The following is a 20914-nucleotide window of genomic DNA, read 5'->3' as shown; positions in this document are numbered from 1 at the left end:
AAGTGCAGTTTAACAAAATTTTTTACATAGCTCAAAACATGACTTCCTTACTTTTAAACGCAATGCCCTCCCAATGAAGGAAATTATAAAATACATTTCACTTACCTCCCAATCTACTTAATGCCCAATTTTAAAGAACGATGGACCTGAACTTTCAGATCCCTATGCATGTCAATGCTTTTAAGTGTCCTATTATTAACTGTATACAATTCCCTTACATTTGAGCTCTAAATTGCAACATCTCGTGGGTGTTCACACTGGCCGCAGTGGAACAGCCGCTCCTTGGGGCAGATTTCCTATGTGCCCACAGACTGCTAGTGGACCTTGAGGAAAGGAGAATGGTTCATGCCAAGACTTTTCAAAACTTCCCCCTCAAAGAGGCCAGGCTCCCAGCACACCACCTGGACTCTGTTTAGAGGTTGGACAAGTACACCAGGGTCCTAGCCGAGTTCCCTGCAATGCTCACCTCCCAATTCACCACGGTGATGTCCCAACATGGGAGTACAGCACCACATTCTGACCCAGGGCCTGCCATTCCACACAAGGGCAAGACGCCTTCCTCTGGAGAAGCTCCAGCTGGCGAAGCAGGAATGCAGGATGCTGGAGGAGCTCGGTATTGTACAATGGTCAGAGAGCCCACAGGCTCTCCCCTGCACATGGTACCCTAATTAACTGGGGACTCGAGACCATGCAGCGACCACCGCCAGCTCAGTGAGGCTACAACACTGGATCGGTACCCCGTGCCGCACATCCAGGACTTTGATGCTAACCTGCATGGGGCAAGGATCTTCTCCCAGTTAACATCCTCGTGACAGCCATCATCACCCCGCTCGGCCTTTTCCAATTCCTCCGAATGCTGTTCGAGTTAAAGAACGCCGCATTGACCTTCCAGTGACTCATGGATGCAGTGGGCTGAGCCCGAGATGGCACCTTCGTGTAAATGGACGACATCCTGGTGGCGAGCAGGAACCAACAGGAATATATGGCGCACCTCCACAACCTCTACACCTGACTGAGTGAGTTTGGCCTGACGATCAACCCAGCCAAATGCCAGTTCGGATTTGAGGCCATCGACTTCCTAGGCCACAGGATAACCAGGGAAGGAGCCACACCGCTACCCAGTAAAATGGAGGCCATTCAGAAGTTCCCCAGACCTGACACGACTAAGGGACACAGGAGTTCATGGGGATGATCAATTTCTATCGAAGGTTCATCTTCCCAGATCATTCGGCCCTTGTTCGCCCGGATGCCAGGCAAGGCGAAGGACATCACCTGGGATGAGGAGTCAGCGGATGTCTTTGTGAAGGCCAAGGAATCCCTGGCGGACACTGCTCTCCTGGCACATTCCAGGTGAGACAATCCATCGGCCCTGAAAGTAGATGCCTCAGAAATGGTGATCGGAGGTTCTGGAGCAGCAGATCAAAGGAAGTTGGCGGATGCTTGCTTTCTTCAGCAAACATCTGCGGCCTCCAGAACTGAAGTACAGCGCTTTGAACAGAGAGCTAGCTACTGGTGCTATACTTAGCCATCCAACACTTCAGGTACTTTCTAGAGGTCAGGTCCTTCACAGCTTCCACAGATCACAAGCCCCTGACGTTCGCCTTGGCCAAGATCTCGGACCCCTGGTCGGCCCGCCAGCAACGACACCTGTTTTACATCTTGGGGTACACCACAGATGTAACGTACATCTCTGGCAAGGACAAGGTGGTGGCCGACGCACTGTCCACGTGCTATTGAGGGAAGTGGACTTCAGGCACCGGTGGAGGCGCAGAAGAAAGATGAGAAAATGCCCCAATACAGGACTGCCATATCGGGACTGCAGCTCCAGGACATCCCAATCAGTACGGTTAACATCATCCTCCTGTGCCACATAGCCATCAGTCAGCTCAGACCCATTGTCCTGGTGGCTTGGAGCCATCCACAGTCTGGCTCACCCATCCATCAGACCACGGTCTGGCTGGTGATCAGCAAATATGTGTGGCATGAATTGCGGAAACAGGTCAGCAGGTGGGTGAAGGCATGCACGTCGTGCAAAACAACCAAGGTACAACAGCACACCAAGACCTCACCTCAGCAGTTCGAGCCCACAGAATGAAGATTCGACCACATCCACATGGACATAGTAAGACCCTTGCCAGTATCCAGGGTTTCCCAGTCCCACTGGCAGACACGTCCAGAACATCATGTACCAGGGCCCTCACCTCGTCCTGGGAGGCATGGTTCGGGTTACCGTCCCTCATTACATCCAATAGATGGGTCCAGTTCACCTTCAGTCTGTGGTCCAACCTTGCCAGCTTGTGGGGTGCCTAAATGTATCACACGTCTTACCACCACCCACAATCAAATGAGCTGGTGGAGTACTTCCACGGGCACCTCAAAACCACACTCATGACCAGATTCCAAGGACCCAACTGGGTAGACAAGCTACCATGGGCGATGTTGAGCATCTACACGACACCCAAGGAGTTCCTCAACACCTCTTCTGCCGAACTCGTCCATGGAGCTCCACTGGTGGTCCCGGGTGAATTCGTACTATCTCCATGCGGACAGCAGGACGACTGCAGCGTTCCACAACATGGCCCCGATTCCACATTCCAGGCATGGTCACGCAAGGAATAACATACCCAAAGACCTGTAGGACCATGAGGTATGTTTTCCATTTGCAGGGGTGCACATCATCTACCACTTCAGAAGCCATACGAGGATCCGTTCTGGGTCATCCGCAACATTGGGACCACGTTCAACCTGGAGGAAGGAGGTCTTCACCATAGACAGGCTGAACCCGGCAGCTAGTTGAGACACCAACATACACAGTAGAGGCAAGCCACCAAAGACTGTAGAAACTTAGCCTCCAGGCACCAAGGACAATACCGGCAGTTCTTGGGTGGAGGGTAATGTGGCAGCATGCCGCGACGGCGATGAGCATAACCAAAGGCCAGTAGCCCGTGCAGTGGCACTGACCCCAACAAGAGAACCAGTGGGTGAACAGCAAGGGCAGCTTAAAGGCTAGCGACCCCAAAATGGCGCTGGCCTTACTACACAGCCAACAGACAGGGACAGCGCGCAGGGAAAGAAGGGCATTGTTATGCAGGAAAGTACCTGCGCGTGGGAAACCCACTTTTGTTATGCATGTTGTGATGTCAGCCAAGGGGGGCCATGGCAGGAACAGTGCAAGAATAAAAGTAGGGCCTGAGTCCTAATAAAACTGAGAGCTTAACCTGACTACACTATGTGTACGTCTTCATTCCGGTAGTGTGCGGCTACAAAAGATTAATACATAGTGATTTAAATCCTAAATAAAAATCAGCCCCATAGAAAAGAGAGAAAAAAAAAACATTTGCATATTATTTAAGTAAATCAAACATAACAATTTTAGGAGTCGGAAGATTCAGGTTGGGTGATTACAGCCTAATTATTGCAATCTGAAAAGATGGTTCCCAAATCTTTTGAAAAACTTTGAATTTATTACGTAAATTATATGTAATCTTTTCAAGTGGTATACAACTACCTATTTTAGTATGCCATCTACTCATTCCCAAAAATGCATCTGACTTCCAAGTAGTTACTGCCATATATTTTCCAGCTACCGCTAGGGCTATTTTAATAAATTCTTTTTGCTATTTATTTAATTTCAATTCTGTGTCAAAAATATTTTTAAGTTTAAAAAAAAAATTGGATCTTGAGGAAATTCAACTTTTGTAACTCTTTCCAAAAATAAACCAAATTCTATTCAAAAACATCTTAGTTTTGAACATTCCCAAGTAGAATGTAAAAAAAAAGTATCTATTTAATTATTACATCCAAAGCATTTATCTGAAAAATTAGAATTTAATCCACTAAGTTTCTGTGGAGTAAAATATAATTGATTTAAAAAATTATATTGCACCTTTCTGTACCAGATATTAATTGAATTAGTCATACTGTCCTGACAAAGTTCTAATCAAGTTTCTTCTTGAATATTTATTTTTAAATCATTCTCCCATCTTTGTCTCAACTTAATAACTCCCCGTTTATACATTCCTTTTTGCAAAATTGTATACCTAATTTAAATAAACTTTTTAATATTTATACCTGTAATAAATTGTTCCAAGTGACTTTGTTCAGGTAATATCAAATCTGGTCTCAAATTATCTCTTAAATATATCTTTAACTGATAATAAGTAAATATTGTTTCATTTTGTATTCCATATTTATTTTTCAATTGTTCAAATGTTATTAAAGTTGTACCCTGAAAGCAATCTTTTATTGTGTTAATTCCTTTGTTAAACTAAACATTAAAAAAATTATTTATTGTCAAAGGATTAATTTGATTCAGATTCGATATAATTTTCTTGGCATCTGATAATTTCTTATTCTCATTTCCATATGTATTTTACTCCATATTTTTAAAAAAAGTTTAAACAAAGGAATATTTCTATTTCCAATAAACAACTCATCATTCCATTTATATATAAATTTCTCTGATTTATCTGCTTCTATTTTATTCATTTCTATCTGAATCCATGCTTGTTTTTCTCTTTTTCTCCCTCGAACAAAAGTAGAGAAAAATCTCAATTGTACTGCTCTATAATAATTTTTTTTTAATTTGGGAATTGTAATCCTCCTAATTTAAATTTCCATGTAAATTTTTCCTTTCAAAGTAAATTTTCTTACACACAAACTTAATTCTTGAAAAAATTTTGATAGTATAAACATAGTTAACTTTTCAAATAAATATTGTACTCTAGAAAATATATTCATTTTAATACAGTTGACCCTTCCTATTAATCATAGATAGTTCATTCAATTTCCTTAAATCATCTTCTATTTTCTTAAGCAATGGTGTATAATTCAATTGAAGTAAATTATGTAAATTATTATCTTCTTTAATACCTAGATATTTAATTGCATGTCTCTGCCATTTAAACTGACTTCCCCTTTTACATTGCTTATAAACTATTGTAACTATAGGCATTATTTCACTTTTATCACAATTTATTTTGTAACCTGATACTACAGCATATTCTTTTAATTGTAAATAAAATTTACTTAATGACCTTTCTGTTTCAGTCAAGTACATTATAACATCTGCAAACAAAATAATCTTATGCTCTTTTCTGTTCACTTTAAAACCTTTAATATAATTATCAAATCTAATTAATTCTGCAAAAGGGTCTATTGCTAAAATAAATAATGAAGGTGACAATGGACATTCATGTCTACTTGATCTCGTCAATAAAATAGATTCTGATATTTGCCCATTTGTTAACACTTTTGATTTAGGTTTATTACATAGAGCTCTGACCCAATTTATAAATGTGGGTGCTATCCCAAATTTCTCTAGAACTTTGAATTAAAAAATCCTATTCAAGTCATTCAAACACTTTTTCAGCATCTAAAGTAACAACGACACTAGGTTCTTCTCTTAACTGTGCTAAGTGTATTATACTCATTAACTTTGTTACATTATCTGCTAGATTTAAAAAAAACAAATCCAGTTTAATCCATTTTTATTAATTTAGGTAAATCGCTATTCTATTTGCTAACATTTTAGATATTTTATAATCTGGATTTAAGAATGAAATAAGTCTATATGATGATGGCTTCAAAGGATCCTTTCCTTTTTTCGGAATCACTGTTATTATTGCTGTCTTAAATGATTCTAGCAAATTCTTCCATAAAATTCAAGGGGAAAACCATCTTCTCCTGGAGACTTATTATTTTATAATGAACCTAATGCCTCTTTAACCTACTTTTGAGTAAATGGAGTAGCAAATACTCTTTGATCTTCTGCATTTAATTTTGGTAAATTTATTTGAGACAAAAATTCTTCTCTTTTGTTTTCATCTTATAGCAATTTTGACTAATAAACTTTTATAAAACTTTAACATTTTCATTTATATCTTGTGATTTATAAGTAATTTGATTTGAATCTTTCTTAGTTGCTATAATTGTTCGAGATATTTGTTGTTTTTAATTGCTACGCAAGAACCTTGTGCCCTTTCTCCTAATTCATATTTTTGCTTAATTCTCATTATATCTTTCTACTTTATATGTTTGCAAAGTATTGTAGTTTAATTTCTTATTTAATCAACATTCTTCTTTCCCTCATTTGATTATATATGTATATTTTCTAACTCTTATTTCTTCGAAATTTATTTATAGTATTTCCATACATTCATTTCAAATTGACTTAGTATAATATTACATAATAGATACTAAATAATTTTCAAATTTTCACCCCCCCCCCCCACCTCCCCTAACCCCTTAGGAAACCAGCTTGTGGTGGTTAATTCCCAAAAACCCAAATGGGTGTGGTATAAACCACAAGTGGCATATGACTTTCGGGAGCAGAAGTACCACTCCCTCCTCCCCCCCCCCAGGCAGACAAAATACACGTATAAACCGAAAAATCATCATTTCTTATATCCATAAAACCCCAGTCCATCAATTTAACCAATCTTATTCATAAACTCTTTTTTTTTTGAAAATCCAAACTTGATATTAAATTTTGCACCCTTTCCACCCTCCCAACACTGAGTTAAACATTGTTTACAATCAATAAGTTTTTTTTTAAATTTTTTTTTCAAGTCTTCCTGAATTTCATCCACTGAATTAAAACACCTCTGAACATCCCAGTTCAACACCGAATCTTCCATTCTTCTCAGTCTCAAGTTAAATTTGTAGCTGACTTTCAAAAAAAGTTTTTTTCAAATCTTTTAAAATTTTCTTGAACATAATTCCTTTGGTATTGATCTTCTAAAGCATCAATGTTATTCATAAGTTCTTTCTTCTGTGTTTCCCAATTTAATACCAAATTTTCCACTTTGTCAATCTTCTCAATGTTAAGTTGAAATTATTATTTATTTTCAAGAAAAACTTATTCAAAATTTTTAACTCTTCTTGGACATTGCTCCTTCGACTTTAATTTTATAAATCATCAATCTTGTTCATAGTTTCTTTCAACTGAATTTCCAAATTTAATAATAAAGTTTCCGTTTTTTCCAATTTTCTCAATATTAAACTGATCTTGTTGTTAAGTTTAAAAAAAACCTTTTCAAAACTATTAAAATCTGTTTGCAATGTATGCATACTCACAGATAATAAATTCACTCTTCCAATATTCCATCCAAAAAAAAAATCACTGATAAACCTTATTGCAGGTCAAGGAGTTCCATATATATGTTTATCTTCAGAAAATATTTCAAATATTTCAAATCAACATTCGTCGCCATCTTTCAAAAAGGAGTCCGAAATCAACTTTAATAAGTTCTGTTCTAGAGAAAATTCCAGCACCAACTCCGGCTCTGTCTGGGCAAATAGGTCAAATTTCTTCCAAAGTCAAAGAATGTAATTTTGTTCTGTATTTATAGATAATAAATTCATCCTTCCGATATTCCATCCAAAAAAAATTACTAATAAACTTTATTGTTATCTGGATTTTTAAAACTCACGGGCAACCAATGCCAATTACTGCAATTTATCTTCATAAAACATTTCAAATCAATATTCATCACCATCTTTCAGAGGGGTGTCCAAGGCCAGCTTATCCGACAGTCCAATTAATGAGCTCCGTTCTTAAGAAAATTCCAGCCTTGACTCCATGGTTCTCTCTGGGCAAGTAGGCCGAGTTTCTTCCAAAGTCGGAGAGTGTAGTTTTGTTCTGTATTTGAACTCTATTTTCCTTAATCTTTGTTGCCATTTTAAACATCTTTCAGAGGGGTGTCCAAGGCCAGCTTATCCGACAGTCCAATTAATGAGCTCCGTTCTTAAGAAAATTCCAGCCTTGACTCCGTGGTTCTGTCTGGGGAAGTAGGCCGAGTTTCTTCCAAAGTCGGAGAGTGTAGTTTTGTTCTGTATTTGAACTCTATTTTCCTTAATCTTTGTTGCCATTTTAAACTAAAAACAATTGATAAACAAAACAAAGACTTTTAACAGAAAAGAAATATTCTTAAAACGGGTATTTATACAACTGCCTGGGGGAAGACCGGGAATGCACGTCCGCTCCCTACGCCATCTTGCCACGCTCCCCCCAACTCTTATTTCTTTTGCAAGTTGTTCTACTTCTTGCATATGATTTTTTTAATCCTAGATATATAACCATATTTGACGTCTTAAATATGCTTTCATTGCATCCCATAAAACAAACTTATTTGTACTGAATTAGAATTTCAAAAATATCCATATTTGCTGTTCCATATACTCACAAAAATCTTTAATTTTCAACAGCATAGAATTAAATCTCCATCTATAAGATAGTTTCTCTTTATCTTCTATTGATATTGCTAAAAATAAAGGTGCAAATCTGATAAAATTCTTGCTTTATACTCAACTTTAAAAAAATTCTTCCCTGCAATTGTGCTGATATTTTAAAAAAAAATCAATTCTAGAGTAAGAGTCATGTCTTTTCAAATAAAAATAATTCCTTTCCTTTGAATGAATTCACCTCCATGCATCTATTAATCTCATATCTTTCATTAAAAATTGTGTAACTTTGGGCACATTACTTTTAATAACATTTCTCCCAGATCTATCCAAAGACAGAAATTAAAGTCTCCATCTATTAACACATTTTTATCAGTGTTTGCCAAATTCAAAAATGTTTCTTGTATAAATTTCTCATCATCTAAATTTTGTGCATACATGTTCAAAAAAGTCCAAAATTCAGAAAATAAATTGACAATATACTATTATATATCTACCTACTGGATCCATAATAATACTTTGTATTTTAACTGGAAGATTTTTATTAATCAGAATTGCTACCCCTCTAGCCTTGGAATTAAATGAGGATGCTGCAATATGTCCTATCCAATCGCTTTTCAATTTTTGATGTTGAATTTCAGTTAAATACGTCTCTTGTAGAAAATCCATATCCACTTTCATCTTTTTTATTGTGCCATTGTTTCCTCTTGACCAGATTTTTAATCCTATTAATACTTACAAAATTTACCATTTCACCCATTATGTATTTTGATAATATCATCCCTCGCCCATACCTCATTTCCTGCTGCTAGTTCTACTACATTATCATCTTCAAAGCTATTGTTATTAACTATTCCAGATGAAATAGACAAAAGAAACCCTGTCAAGATAGACAAAAAAGTTTAAAAAAACCCACTACTAATGTTGTTGTACACACAAACATTACTCCCCTCTATGTTAGAGGCAGTGGCCTATGCCACAAATGCACACATGAACTGGCAGCTATTAACCCCTCCCTCTCAACTCTCCCCAAAGATATTGTTAGGTTAAGCTCATTCCTTTATTAGGGCTGGAAAGGCTGCTTTTATACTGTTCAAGTTCCTGCCATTTTTGCTGATTGATGGAGACAGCCACATGCATAAAAAGTGGGCGGGAGCGTCCATGCATATGAATGCCCTTCTTCCCCAGCCTGTTTCTGCTGAGTTAGCTGGGCAGCTTGACCAATGCCATTTTAGGGCTGTTGGTCTGATGCTGCCCCAGCTTCTACCCCCGCTGGTTCGTTGTCCTGGGAGTTGCTTTAGTGATCTGTGTCTGCATCTGCTGCCTTGTGATGTGCCGGCCTGATCTCTGCAATTGCAGGCCGCCATAATTTATTTATTTAAACAGTTTACCCTTTATCAGTTACACATATTGATGTTCAAATGGTCCTTCAAATTGCACAGTTCTGCTCAGCATTCAACTCTTATTCACGTTGAATGTCTGGCAGAGAGTCAGCATATTGTTTGGCCTTCCTTGGTTCAAAGAAGAACTTGTTTTAACCTCCTGGAACAAAAACCTTAAGGTTTTCTGGATATCTTAAAACAAAAGAATAATCTTTTTTCCCCACAGTACATTTTTAAATGAATTACATTCCTTTCTTTTCTTCAACAATTCAAAACTTACATCTGGATAAAAAAAATCTTATTTCAATTATATTCTAAAGTTCTTTGTCTTTTCTTTGCTTGTCTTGCTGCCAGTTCCAAAATCTTCTCTCTTACTTGATAATGAAGTGTGACGGATTATATTATATATATGTTTTAAAAGATATAGATTGTTGGAGGGGGGGTGGCGGTTTAGTGTAGGTCACAAAAACTTCACGAAAGAGATCTCATTTAAAAAGCAAGAGCTTTGCTCATGCCAGAAAGTCCAGGCTCCAAGAGGCTTTGCAAAGACAATAAAAACTATTTTCGAAATGCTTTGCTAAGGAACTTCAAAAGTAGGTGTAAATGGATCATTGTTTTGAAGGCACAGATGAACAGGCTCAGAAGATTGGGTCTGGATCCACAATCTGTCTGGTTGCAGTTTGTTGCTCCAAGAAGGTTATATGATTTTGCAAGCAGAGAGAGAGAGAAAAAAAGACTAAACAGACTTTCTCTAAAAGAGAGAGAGAGAGAAAATTCAGTTTGAGTTCTGCAGTGGCTTTTGGAGGCTGGCAGATTGTTTAAACCCCATTTTGAAGATGGATTATGATTTTTAAGTTCAGCCTGTTGAAAACCCTTGTGATCCATACAAGAGGAAATAACTGGCTGGAGTGTTTCATCTGAAATAAGGGAAACAAGAGGAACTCTGTGGTGACCTGGAAGAAGGGATTATCATTTGGAAAACCCTGATGGGGCAAGATTTTTCAGCAAGACACTGAAGTGACTGATGGAAGTAAATCAGTTTGTGTGTGTCCAAGGAGCAATGAATCTCTATCTGAAACTGACAAGAACCTTCCTGAGCAGTAACCATTTAAGCACCAGAGCTTGATGACAATTCATAAAAGTTAAATTCTGTGCACAATATAAGAATTGCCTGATACCAGTGAACTTGAAGGAGAAGTGTGATTGGACTGTGAATCAAAGAACTTTCCTGGACATATGCATATTACATACATGTGCGCTTGGAATTAGAAGGGGGTTAAGTTAATAGTAATAAGTTAAAGTTTGATCCTGTTTTTATGTTTAAAGAAAATTAAAAGTAACCTTTAAGTAACCATTTGTCTTGGTAAATTTCTATTGCTGCTGGATTTTGGGGTCCTCTGGGCCTGTAACAGAAGGAATTTAACCAGTATTGGACGTGGCTTTTGATTGGATTGTGTTCAAGGTCTTAGAGCTCAATGTGCTTAATATCTTCCTGAAATTCTTCAACTCCAAGACTTTGTGGGATCCAACATTACAAAAATTATCTAACGTCATCTCCTTCATTCCCTTCTTTAAGTCCAACAATTTTTATATTATTTCTTCAACTGAAATTTTCTAAAGCATCCACTTTTTGGGTAAAATTAGTTTTCATATTCCCCATCTGATCTTTAATTGAATCAATTTCAAATTCTGTTCCCTTGACTCTTTCTTCCATCTCTTAAAATCTTTCTTTTGCATATTCACACTACTTTCTCCACATGTTTAACTCTAACTTCTGATTTTAACATTACAGCTCCAATTTGCTTTATTTCTTTCATTATGGCCTTCATTTGTCCATACAATTCATGCATTCCCAAAGACTTTAAAGATTTACCTCTTCTAACTTTCAGCTGTCTGCTGGCTCTTTCTAATTCTTCTTCTATTTCTTCTTCCGATTGCAAAAACTCCTCAGAATTGCTAAAATCTGATTCTTCTAGTTTTTTTAAAAAAAATTGTTTTTGACACTATGAACCACATTGACCAAAATACACACAAACATTTCCCTCTTGAATATACACAGCGTCATTTTCTCCCCTTTTTCCCCCTCCCTTTCCCCCCTCCCTTCCCTCCCTTCTTTCCACCCCACTAAACGTTCAACATATACATTAAACCCATTAAACAATGTCATCACACAATGCAAATAAACAAGAAAATTGTGTCATCTACTTTTACACACTGGGTCAGTTCATTTCGTCTTCTTCTTATTCTATCATTTTAGGGGGTGGAGGTCCGCGGTAAGTCCTCTCTGTTGTGTTCCATGTACAGTTCCCAAATTTGTTAGACTACTGTGATGTTATTTCTTAAATTGTATGTTATTTTTTTCCAATGGAATACATTTATTCATTTCTATGTACCATTGCTGTATTCTCAGGCTATCTTCTGATTTCCAAGTTGACATTATACATTTTTTTGCTTCAGCTAAGGCTATCATAATAAATCTTTTTTGTGCTTCATCCAAATTGAGGCCAAGTACTTTGCTTCTTATATTACTTAGAAGAAAGATCTCTGGATTTTTTGGTATTTTTTTTTGTGATTTTATTTAATACCTGATTTAGATCTTCCAAAAATTTTTCCACTTTCTCACATTCCCAAATTGCATGTACTGCTGTTCCCATTTCCTTCTTACAGCGAAAACATCTATCTGATACTATTGGGTCCCATTTATTTAACTTTTGGGGCATGGTGTATAGTCTGTGTAACCAATTATATTGTATCATGCGTAACCTCGTGTTTATTGTATTTCTCATAGTTCCGGAGCATAGCTTTTTCCCATGTTTCATTCTTTATCTCTATGTTTAGATCTTGTTCCCACTTTTGTTTGGGTTTACAGCTTATTTCATCATTCTCGTCCTCTTGCAGTTTGATGTACATGTTTGTTATAAATCTTTTAATTATCATTGTGTCTGTAATCACATATTCAAAATTGCTTCCTTCTGGTAACCTCAGCTTGCTTCCCAATTTGTCCTTCAAGTAGGTTTTCAGTTGGTGGTATGCAAACATTGTACCGTGAGTTATACCATATTTGTATTTCATTTGTTCAAAAGATAATAAATTATTTCCCAAAAAACAATTTTCTATTCTTTTGATCCCTTTTCTCTCCCATTCTCTAAAGGAAATCTTTCTAATCAATAGATAATCTTATCTTTTGTGAAAGGAATTAGTTGATTTTGCATCATTATTAATTTTGGTAGTTGGTAATTTGTTTTTTTCCTTTCTACGTGAATCTTCTTCCAAATGTTGAGCAGATAGTGCAGTACTGGTGAATTCCTATGTTGCATCAGCTTTTCATCCCACTTATATAGTATATTTCAGGTACCTTCTCCCCTATTTTATCAAGCTCTAATCTGGTTTTTCCTGTTTGTTAAAAAACTGATAGGTATCTTAATTGTGCTGCTCTGTTGAAGCAGTTTATATCTGCTTCCTTCTTCTCGTGTTGTTCCCATTTTATACATTCTGCGCATACGCAACTCCCCTCGCATGCACAGAGACTCTTCTTTCGGGACCTCCGGCCATTGCTGGGAAGTGGCTCGACGTTGGAATGTCTTGAGCCACCTCATAAACTTCTTTTACCTTTGGGACAGCTCCTAGATCCATCTTCGAGGTAAGCCCCTCTTCTTTATCTTGCTGTAATTTTTGCTGTTTTTTTCTTGAGCCAGCAGCAGCTTTTTCTTTCTTTGGAGACATCTTTAGGGTGTTCTCTGTTAGTTTAGATGTTTTTTCTTCTTTTCCTTCTATCTCTTTCCTTTTTTTTTTTAAAAAAAAACACTTTTTAAAACTTTTTTTCAGGAGAGCTGTTTCCTTTTTTTTGAAAATTTTATTTAAGAATTTTACAAAATATTACAAAAAAATACCAAATACAAATATATAAGGAAAAGCATAAAAAGTAATAGTGATAATAAACCCCCTCCCACCTTCCTCCCTCTACTAACTACTACATCTCAACTCCCTCCCTCACCCCTCAGAGCCTTAAAAATAGACATTTAATATTAATTAATCGACGTACCAACTCTACTTAATTCCTACTTAAGATCAATACTCATACAATCCAAATATAAACTCCACATTTTAATAAAGAATAATTATTTTGCAAATTATGTTATTTTTTTCCAAATATAAACACGATTGCAATTCATTATGCCATCTTTGTATATTCAATTCTACATCAATTTTTCCAAGTTATCGCTATGCATTTTCTTGCAACTGCGAACCCTAACCACAGAAATGCCAACTGTGGCTTATCAACCAATCCCAAAGTAACAGTGTTTATATATCCCAGCAAACACATCATTGAATCCATTTGCAAATCAATTGTAAATAAATCTCTCAGAAATTTAATAGCTTTTTCCCCAAAAAATTTAACTTTCTAACATGTCCATACACAATATACAAAAGTACCTGTCTTTTCTCCACATCTAAAACACAAATCTGTTAGTCTAAATCCATATTTCTTCAGTTTCTCAGGAGTCAAATATAATTGATGAATAAAATTTCTTTCTTTCTTTGGCTTGGCTTCGCGGACGAAGATTTATGGAGGGGGTAAAAAAGTCCACGTCAGCTGCAGGCTCGTTTGTGGCTGACCAGTCCGATGCGGGACAGGCAGACACGATTGCAGCGGTTGCAAGGGAAAATTGGTTGGTTGGGGTTGGGTGTTGGGTTTTTCCTCCTTTGCCTTTTGTCAGTGAGGTGGGCTCTGCGGTCTTCTTCAAAGGAGGCTGCTGCCTGCCAAACTGTGAGGCGCCAAGATGCACGGTTTGAGGCGTTATCAGCCCACTGGCGGTGGTCAATGTGGCAGGCACCAAGAGATTTCTTTAGGCAGTCCTTGTACCTTTTCTTTGGTGCACCTCTGTCACGGTGGCCAGTGGAGAGCTCGCCATATAATACGATCTTGGGAAGGCGATGGTCCTCCATTCTGGAGACGTGACCCATCCAGCGCAGCTGGATCTTCAGCAGCGTGGACTCGATGCTGTCGACCTCTGCCATCTCGAGTACCTCGACGTTAGGGGTGTGAGTTAATCATACAATATCTCACATTAATTAATTTTGCAACACCGTCCATACACATATTTGACCATTCCTCCCAAGACAATTCAATATTTAAATCTTTCTCCCATTTCTCTTTCATTTTATCTATCCTAACTTTATCCATCCATCTTTTCTTGCAACAATCTATACATATCTGATATAAATCCTTTTGTGTTCTTGCCAATCATTATAATCTCAAACTTAGATTGACTCGGTAAAATTAATTCCTTACCAAATTGTATTCACAAAAAATCTCGAACTTGATAATAGGCTAAAATAGGATTTGCAGAAATACCAAATTTCTCTTGTAATCTATGAAATGTAGAAAATTTACCCACCTCAAACAATCCTGCATAATACTAATTCCTTTCAATCTCCAATTTTTCAAATAAGGATTATTTAAAGAAAACGGAATTCATTTATTCTGGTACAACGGAGATTTAATTGAGAGAAGAACACATGGCTGTGGAAGCGAGTCAGGGTGAGTACATGGTTGTAGAGTTTGAGAGCAGCAGGGAGTGCAGATGGGGAGCAGTGAGAGAAACTCGCATAACTCCCTTTGAAGAGAGGAGAACTTCTTTGGGGTAGGCATCCTTCAAACAGATTTTGCAGTGGAGCAACTGAATGGAGTAAGACATGAAAGTCTGCAGATGCTGAGGTTAAGATATATTACTGACATCTGGGTTCTGAGCCCTTATTCAAAATATGAATAAAAAAACAGACAGGTGCCTATTAAAAGGGAAGAATGGCAGATGAAGTACAGATCAACAAAAGATGTTAATTGCATATGAAAAGAGGACAGGAGAGAGATGAAAGCAGAGAATTGATTGGGGGAAGTGGTTTTGGCTCTGTGAAAGGAGAGGGAAAAGGGAAGAGAAAAATTGAGAGAGATGTGGTCAAGTCCCATAAAACTGGGTTCTCCATTGTGCAAACAACATGTGTCTACTATGTAATATATCTACTTGTGCAATTCTACGTGTCTACTTTTTGCAATCCTGCTTTTGCATCCGTCTTGTTTTGATGGCAAGCATTTGGGTGTTCAATACTTAAACTGTTGTCATAAGGATGATCCACCAGATTGTTTGCAGCCTTCATCCAAACATGGATGAGCAAAATTCCAGGGGTGATATTGGGACTGATTGCCCTTGATATTCTGACATTTCTTGTGAATGATATCAAAGAGATGACCAGTGCTTGCAGTGACCTGCATCCCGGTCGTACAGGGAATTGGGATTGTGTTTGGAAGTCCCGGTCTGTGATTGTGTACGCGTGCGGGAGAGTGTGGGGGGATAAGCAGCCACTAGTATTAAGGACCCTTGTGCCTGATATGCCTGCTTACACCGTTATAATCTTTGGCTTGGCTTCGCGGACGAAGATTTATGGAGGGGGTAAAAAGTCCACGTCAGCTGCAGGCTCGTTTGTGGCTGACAAGTCCGATGCGGGACAGGCAGACACGATTGCAGCGGTTGCAGGGGAAAATTGGTTGGTTGGGGTTGGGTGTTGGGTTTTTCCTCCTTTGCCTTTTGTCAGTGAGGTGGGCTCTGCGGTCTTCTTCAAAGGAGGTTGCTGCCCGCCAAACTGTGAGGCGCCAAGATGCACGGTTTGAGGCGTTATCAGCCCACTGGCGGTGGTCAATGTGGCAGGCACCAAGAGATTTCTTTAGGCAGTCCTTGTACCTTTTCTTTGGTGCACCTCTGTCACGGTGGCCAGTGGAGAGCTCGCCATATAACACGATCTTGGGAAGGCGATGGTCCTCCATTCTGGAGACGTGACCCATCCAGCGCAGCTGGATCTTCAGCAGCGTGGACTCGATGCTGTCGACCTCTGCCATCTCGAGTACTTCGACGTTAGGGATGTAAGCGCTCCAATGGATGTTGAGGATGGAGCGGAGACAACGCTGGTGGAAGCGTTCTAGGAGCCGTAGGTGGTGCCGGTAGAGGACCCATGATTCGGAGCCGAACAGGAGTGTGGGTATGACAACGGCTCTGTATACGCTTATCTTTGTGAGGTTTGCTCTCCATTGCAGGCAAAATCTTCGCTAGGATTCTACTAAATAGAATAATACCTAGTGTCGCTGAGAATATTCTCCCAGAATCACAGTGCGGCTTTCGCGCAAACAGAGGAACTACTGACATGGTCTTTGCCCTCAGACAGCTCCAAGAAAAGTGCAGAGAACAAAACAAAGGACTCTACATCACCTTTGTTGACCTCACCAAAGCCTTCGACACCGTGAGCAGGAAAGGGCTTTGGCAAATACTAGAGCGCATCGGATGTCCCCCAAAGTTCCTCAACATGATTATCTAACTGCACGAAAACCAACAAGGTCGGGTCAGATACAGCAATGAGCTCTCTGAACCCTTCTCCATTAACAATGGCGTGAAGCAAGGCTGTGTTCTCGCACCAACCCTCTTTTCAATCTTCTTCAGCATGATGCTGAACCAAGCCATGAAAGACCCCAACAATGAAGACGCTGTTTACATCCGGTACCGCACGGATGGCAGTCTCTTCAATCTGAGGCGCCTGCAAGCTCACACCAAGACACAAGAGAAACTTGTCCGTGAACTACTCTTTGCAGACGATGCCGCTTTAGTTGCCCATTCAGAGCCAGCTCTTCAGCGCTTGACGTCCTGCTTTGCGGAAACTGCCAAAATGTTTGGCCTGGAAGTCAGCCTGAAGAAAACTGAGGTCCTCCATCAGCCAGCTCCCCACCATGATTACCAGCCCCCCCACATCTCCATCAGGCACACAAAACTCAAAACGGTCAACCAGTTTACCTATCTCAGCTGCACCATTTCATCAGATGCAAGGATCGACAATGAGATAGACAACAGACTCGCCAAGGCAAATAGCGCCTTTGGAAGACTACACAAAAGAGTCTGGAAAAACAATCAACCGTTATAATATTTAAGCTTCATACCATGTAGAGAATAGATGGCTACTGGTGTCAGAGTTCAACCTGGGTCAGATGTGAATGTCTATATAGCTATTGAGTAGTTTGAGTGATTAAATACTGTTTGATGTTTTTCTGTTTGATTACCGTGTGTACAATAAAGTTACCTTTGAGTGTGACACCTGTGTCCAGACTTGTCTTTCTGTGAGCCCACCAAAACTGATACTATTCCAAACACAAAATTAGCACTATAAATAGGGTTCGCTCAGTTTCAGCTGGACGCACGTGGAGTCACTAACCATGTGGGAGATCGTACTAACGAATGTGTATGTGGGTGCCCTATCAGGCTCATGAATGGGGGCGCCAGGTGGCAGTAGCTTCAAACTTTTTCTTTCCCCTCACATACCACCTTAAGTAATCCCTATGCCATAGGTGCTCTGGATGAGCAAGGAATTACTTAAGGTGGTTTGTGAGTGGGAAGGGAAGGTTGAGAACCACTGCTCTTGACCCAATAATTACTGAAATATTTTGCTTGAGAAAAATTTATGAAACCGTGCACATAATGAGTCAATTAGATATGATTAAAATAGTGGTTTTCAAACTCTTTCTTTCTACTCACATATACTGGATTTCTCTGGTAGCAGCTTCTCCCAAGCGAATTCTTGGCATGAATGTGCTCAAGGGGCAGTTACTATGCATCAACAAAGGCAAGTTTACATTTGGGGTCACCAGGGCAACCATGGTCATCAGGGCTGCAAAATGGACTCCCCTTGTCATTCTTTCTTCCCACTCCCCCCCCCCCCACCCTTCACACAAGTAGCCTGCACCCACCAGGATCGGGTGCCGGGAGGAAATGAAGAGATTGCAGAAGCAATTGATCCCCTCCTCAATGAAGGGGTGATCAGACCTGCTATGTCCCCCTTCAACAGCCCAGACTGGCCTGTCTGCAAGAAAAACAGAATTTGGCACATGACTATTGTAAACTAAGTAAATTCCACTACCACCACCACCCCTCACCCCCCCAACTAACTGCAGCCATTCCTGTCATGGTCACCTTTAGTTGAAGACATCACAGGCAAGGACACCAAACCCTGGTATGCCATGTGGACCTAACAAATGCATTTTTATCCATCTCTTTAGGCCCTGACACCCAAGATCAGTTCATGTTCACCTGGGGTGGCATACAATACACCTTTTGTTGCCTACCCCAGGGATACATCCATAGCCCTACCCTCTGCAAAGGGTTAATAGGCCAAGATTTTTTAAAATATTGCCCTTCCCACCCTCTCCCCCCCCCCCCCCCCCCCCAACATCGATGTAAGCCATTACATTGATGACATACTCACCCAGGGCCCTACAGAGGTGACAGTGGCACAGACACTGGATTCCCTAATTTCTGGGTGATCAACCAGGAAAAAAATACAGAGTCCCAGTCAGATTGTCCTCTTCCTGAGAATCCCGGAGGCAGTGCATAACACAATACTAAACACAAAGCTGAAACCCAGAGTTTTGTCAGCTTTTGGGCTACTGGCAGCAGCACATCTCCCACCTTACCATGCTGCTGCACCCATTTCCAGGAAGAAGTCCATGCCATCTCCAGAAAGAAGTCCACATTTTAAAGAATCCCTGAGCAGCAGCTAGACTTTGACACAGTGAACCAGACCATGGAGCAGGCACTACCACTAGCCTCCCGACAGGCCAGGGTCCTCTTCAAACAACCACCATGGTCAAGTGGAGCCTCTGGCAGAAAGCTAATGGATGCAGAGTTTCATTTGGTTTTTAGACAAAGACCCTCCCTGAGCCTGTCTCCAGCAACAACCCCTTCGAATGCCAGCTCCTGGCATGCTATTTGGTGCTCCCTGCCATGGAGCACCAAACAGCCAATGAGACTTTCACACTCCAGACTCATCTGACCATTACGCAGTGGATTAAATCCTCTGATACGACCCACAAAGAGGGTCACATGCAACATTCCTCCATTGTCAAATGGAGATGGTACATTGCAGACCAAGCAGAGACAGCGTCAGAGGGAGTTGGCAGGCTGTATGAATAAGTCCCTCCGAGAGTAACAATCCCCTTCCCGAAGTCCCTTTCATCAATCACTCCCCATATTCTGGCATCAGCCATTTGACTCTCTCACCAAAGAGGAACAGAGAGCGTGGTTCATGGATGGCTCCAGTCGATGGAAGAATGGTAAGCAGCTATGGCAAGCAACAGCGCTACACTCAGACAGTGGTAAGACCTTAACTCAGGAAAGGACGGGGAGGATCCAGCCAACTTGCGGACCTGGCCACATTTTATGCCTACCCTCAGGGAAATGATGGGCCTGGTTTGTATTTGCATTGATTCATGAGCTGCAGCTAATGGGATGGCAGTCTACAATGAAACGGGGTGGGAGATCCTCAACTACCCCCTATGGGGCTAGAAGCACTGGAAGTACATCTGGGAGCAGGCTGGGCAGAGGGTGCTCATGGTCCACCATATGGATGCTCACACCAACATGGCCACAGTGCAGGCCATACACAATGCTGCATGTACAGTATAGAGCAAATCTACACAGCCTCCACCCACTCCAATGAGTTCCACTCCAGTGCCGTAGCAGCACAGGCCCAAAGAAGGAGCGATCATCTGGGGCAGAGGGCTTAGGGGTTGCTTTAACACAGGATCAGGCTCAGACATGGTAGATAAGTATCCCACATAAGTATCCCACACTGTGATATTCATCACAGAATAGGTGCGGGCCAAATCTGGCAAGTAGACCATGTCAGCCCTCTCCCACTCCAAAAATGTCCTTTATACTTATTATGGTGGACATCTACTCTTGTGTCCATGTCCTGCAAGCAGGCCAACACCATTCGTGGACTGAAGTACCTCTCCTCCAAGATTTTAGCGGCATTTAAAAGCATAGTCATCCCCCAAATTCTCCTCAGCCATCTGAAGCATGGCGTCCAGCACCATATCCCCACAGAGGGATCATCTGTATGTGCCCAGGCCTGCAGGCTACCATTTGACAAGCTGCAGTTTGCCAAAGAGGAATTCTGCAAGATGGAGGAAATAGGGATAGTACAACGCTCCAATAGTCTGTGGGCATCCCCCCTGCACATGGTACCCAAGGAATCTGGTGGCTGGAGACCTTATGGTGAGTATCACCGGCACAACAACATCATGACAGCAGACAGATACCCAGTTCCCCATTTCCAAGATTTTACCTCCAATCTTCATAGCACCAAGATCTTTTTGAAAATCAATCTGGTTAAGTAGGGGAAACCATCAGATCCTGGTGCACGCCAATAATGTCCCAAAAACAGCTCTCATCACTCCTTAATGCCTTTTGGGTTAAAGAATGCGGAGCAAACTTTCCAGAGCTCATGGACTCAGTAGGCCACAGTTTGGACTT

General features: G+C 40.2%; 1 protein-coding gene across 6 annotated transcripts in view; it reads right to left on the bottom strand.

Annotated features, from left to right (window-relative positions):
• The window catches only part of fam135a (family with sequence similarity 135 member A), a 210493-nt gene that overhangs the window by 136658 nt on the left and 52921 nt on the right, over positions 1-20914 (bottom strand). Inside the window, exon 1 of one of the 6 annotated variants that reach the window (XM_069886145.1) lies at positions 18137-18286. The exons of 4 other annotated variants lie outside the window; for them this stretch is intronic. In XM_069886145.1, coding sequence (XP_069742246.1) covers positions 18137-18264 — 128 coding nt within the window. In that variant the 5' untranslated portion in view covers positions 18265-18286. Of the gene's footprint in view, positions 1-8186; positions 8252-18136; positions 18287-20914 lie in introns of those variants that run through there. One more of the 6 variants, XM_069886148.1, reaches the window with a different exon arrangement.

Source organism: Narcine bancroftii, chromosome 6 (assembly GCF_036971445.1).
Source record: "Narcine bancroftii isolate sNarBan1 chromosome 6, sNarBan1.hap1, whole genome shotgun sequence".
Classification (NCBI taxonomy): domain Eukaryota; kingdom Metazoa; phylum Chordata; class Chondrichthyes; order Torpediniformes; family Narcinidae; genus Narcine; species Narcine bancroftii.
Note: the sequence above shows the minus strand (reverse complement) of the source record. Positions and strands in the feature narration are given on the sequence as shown.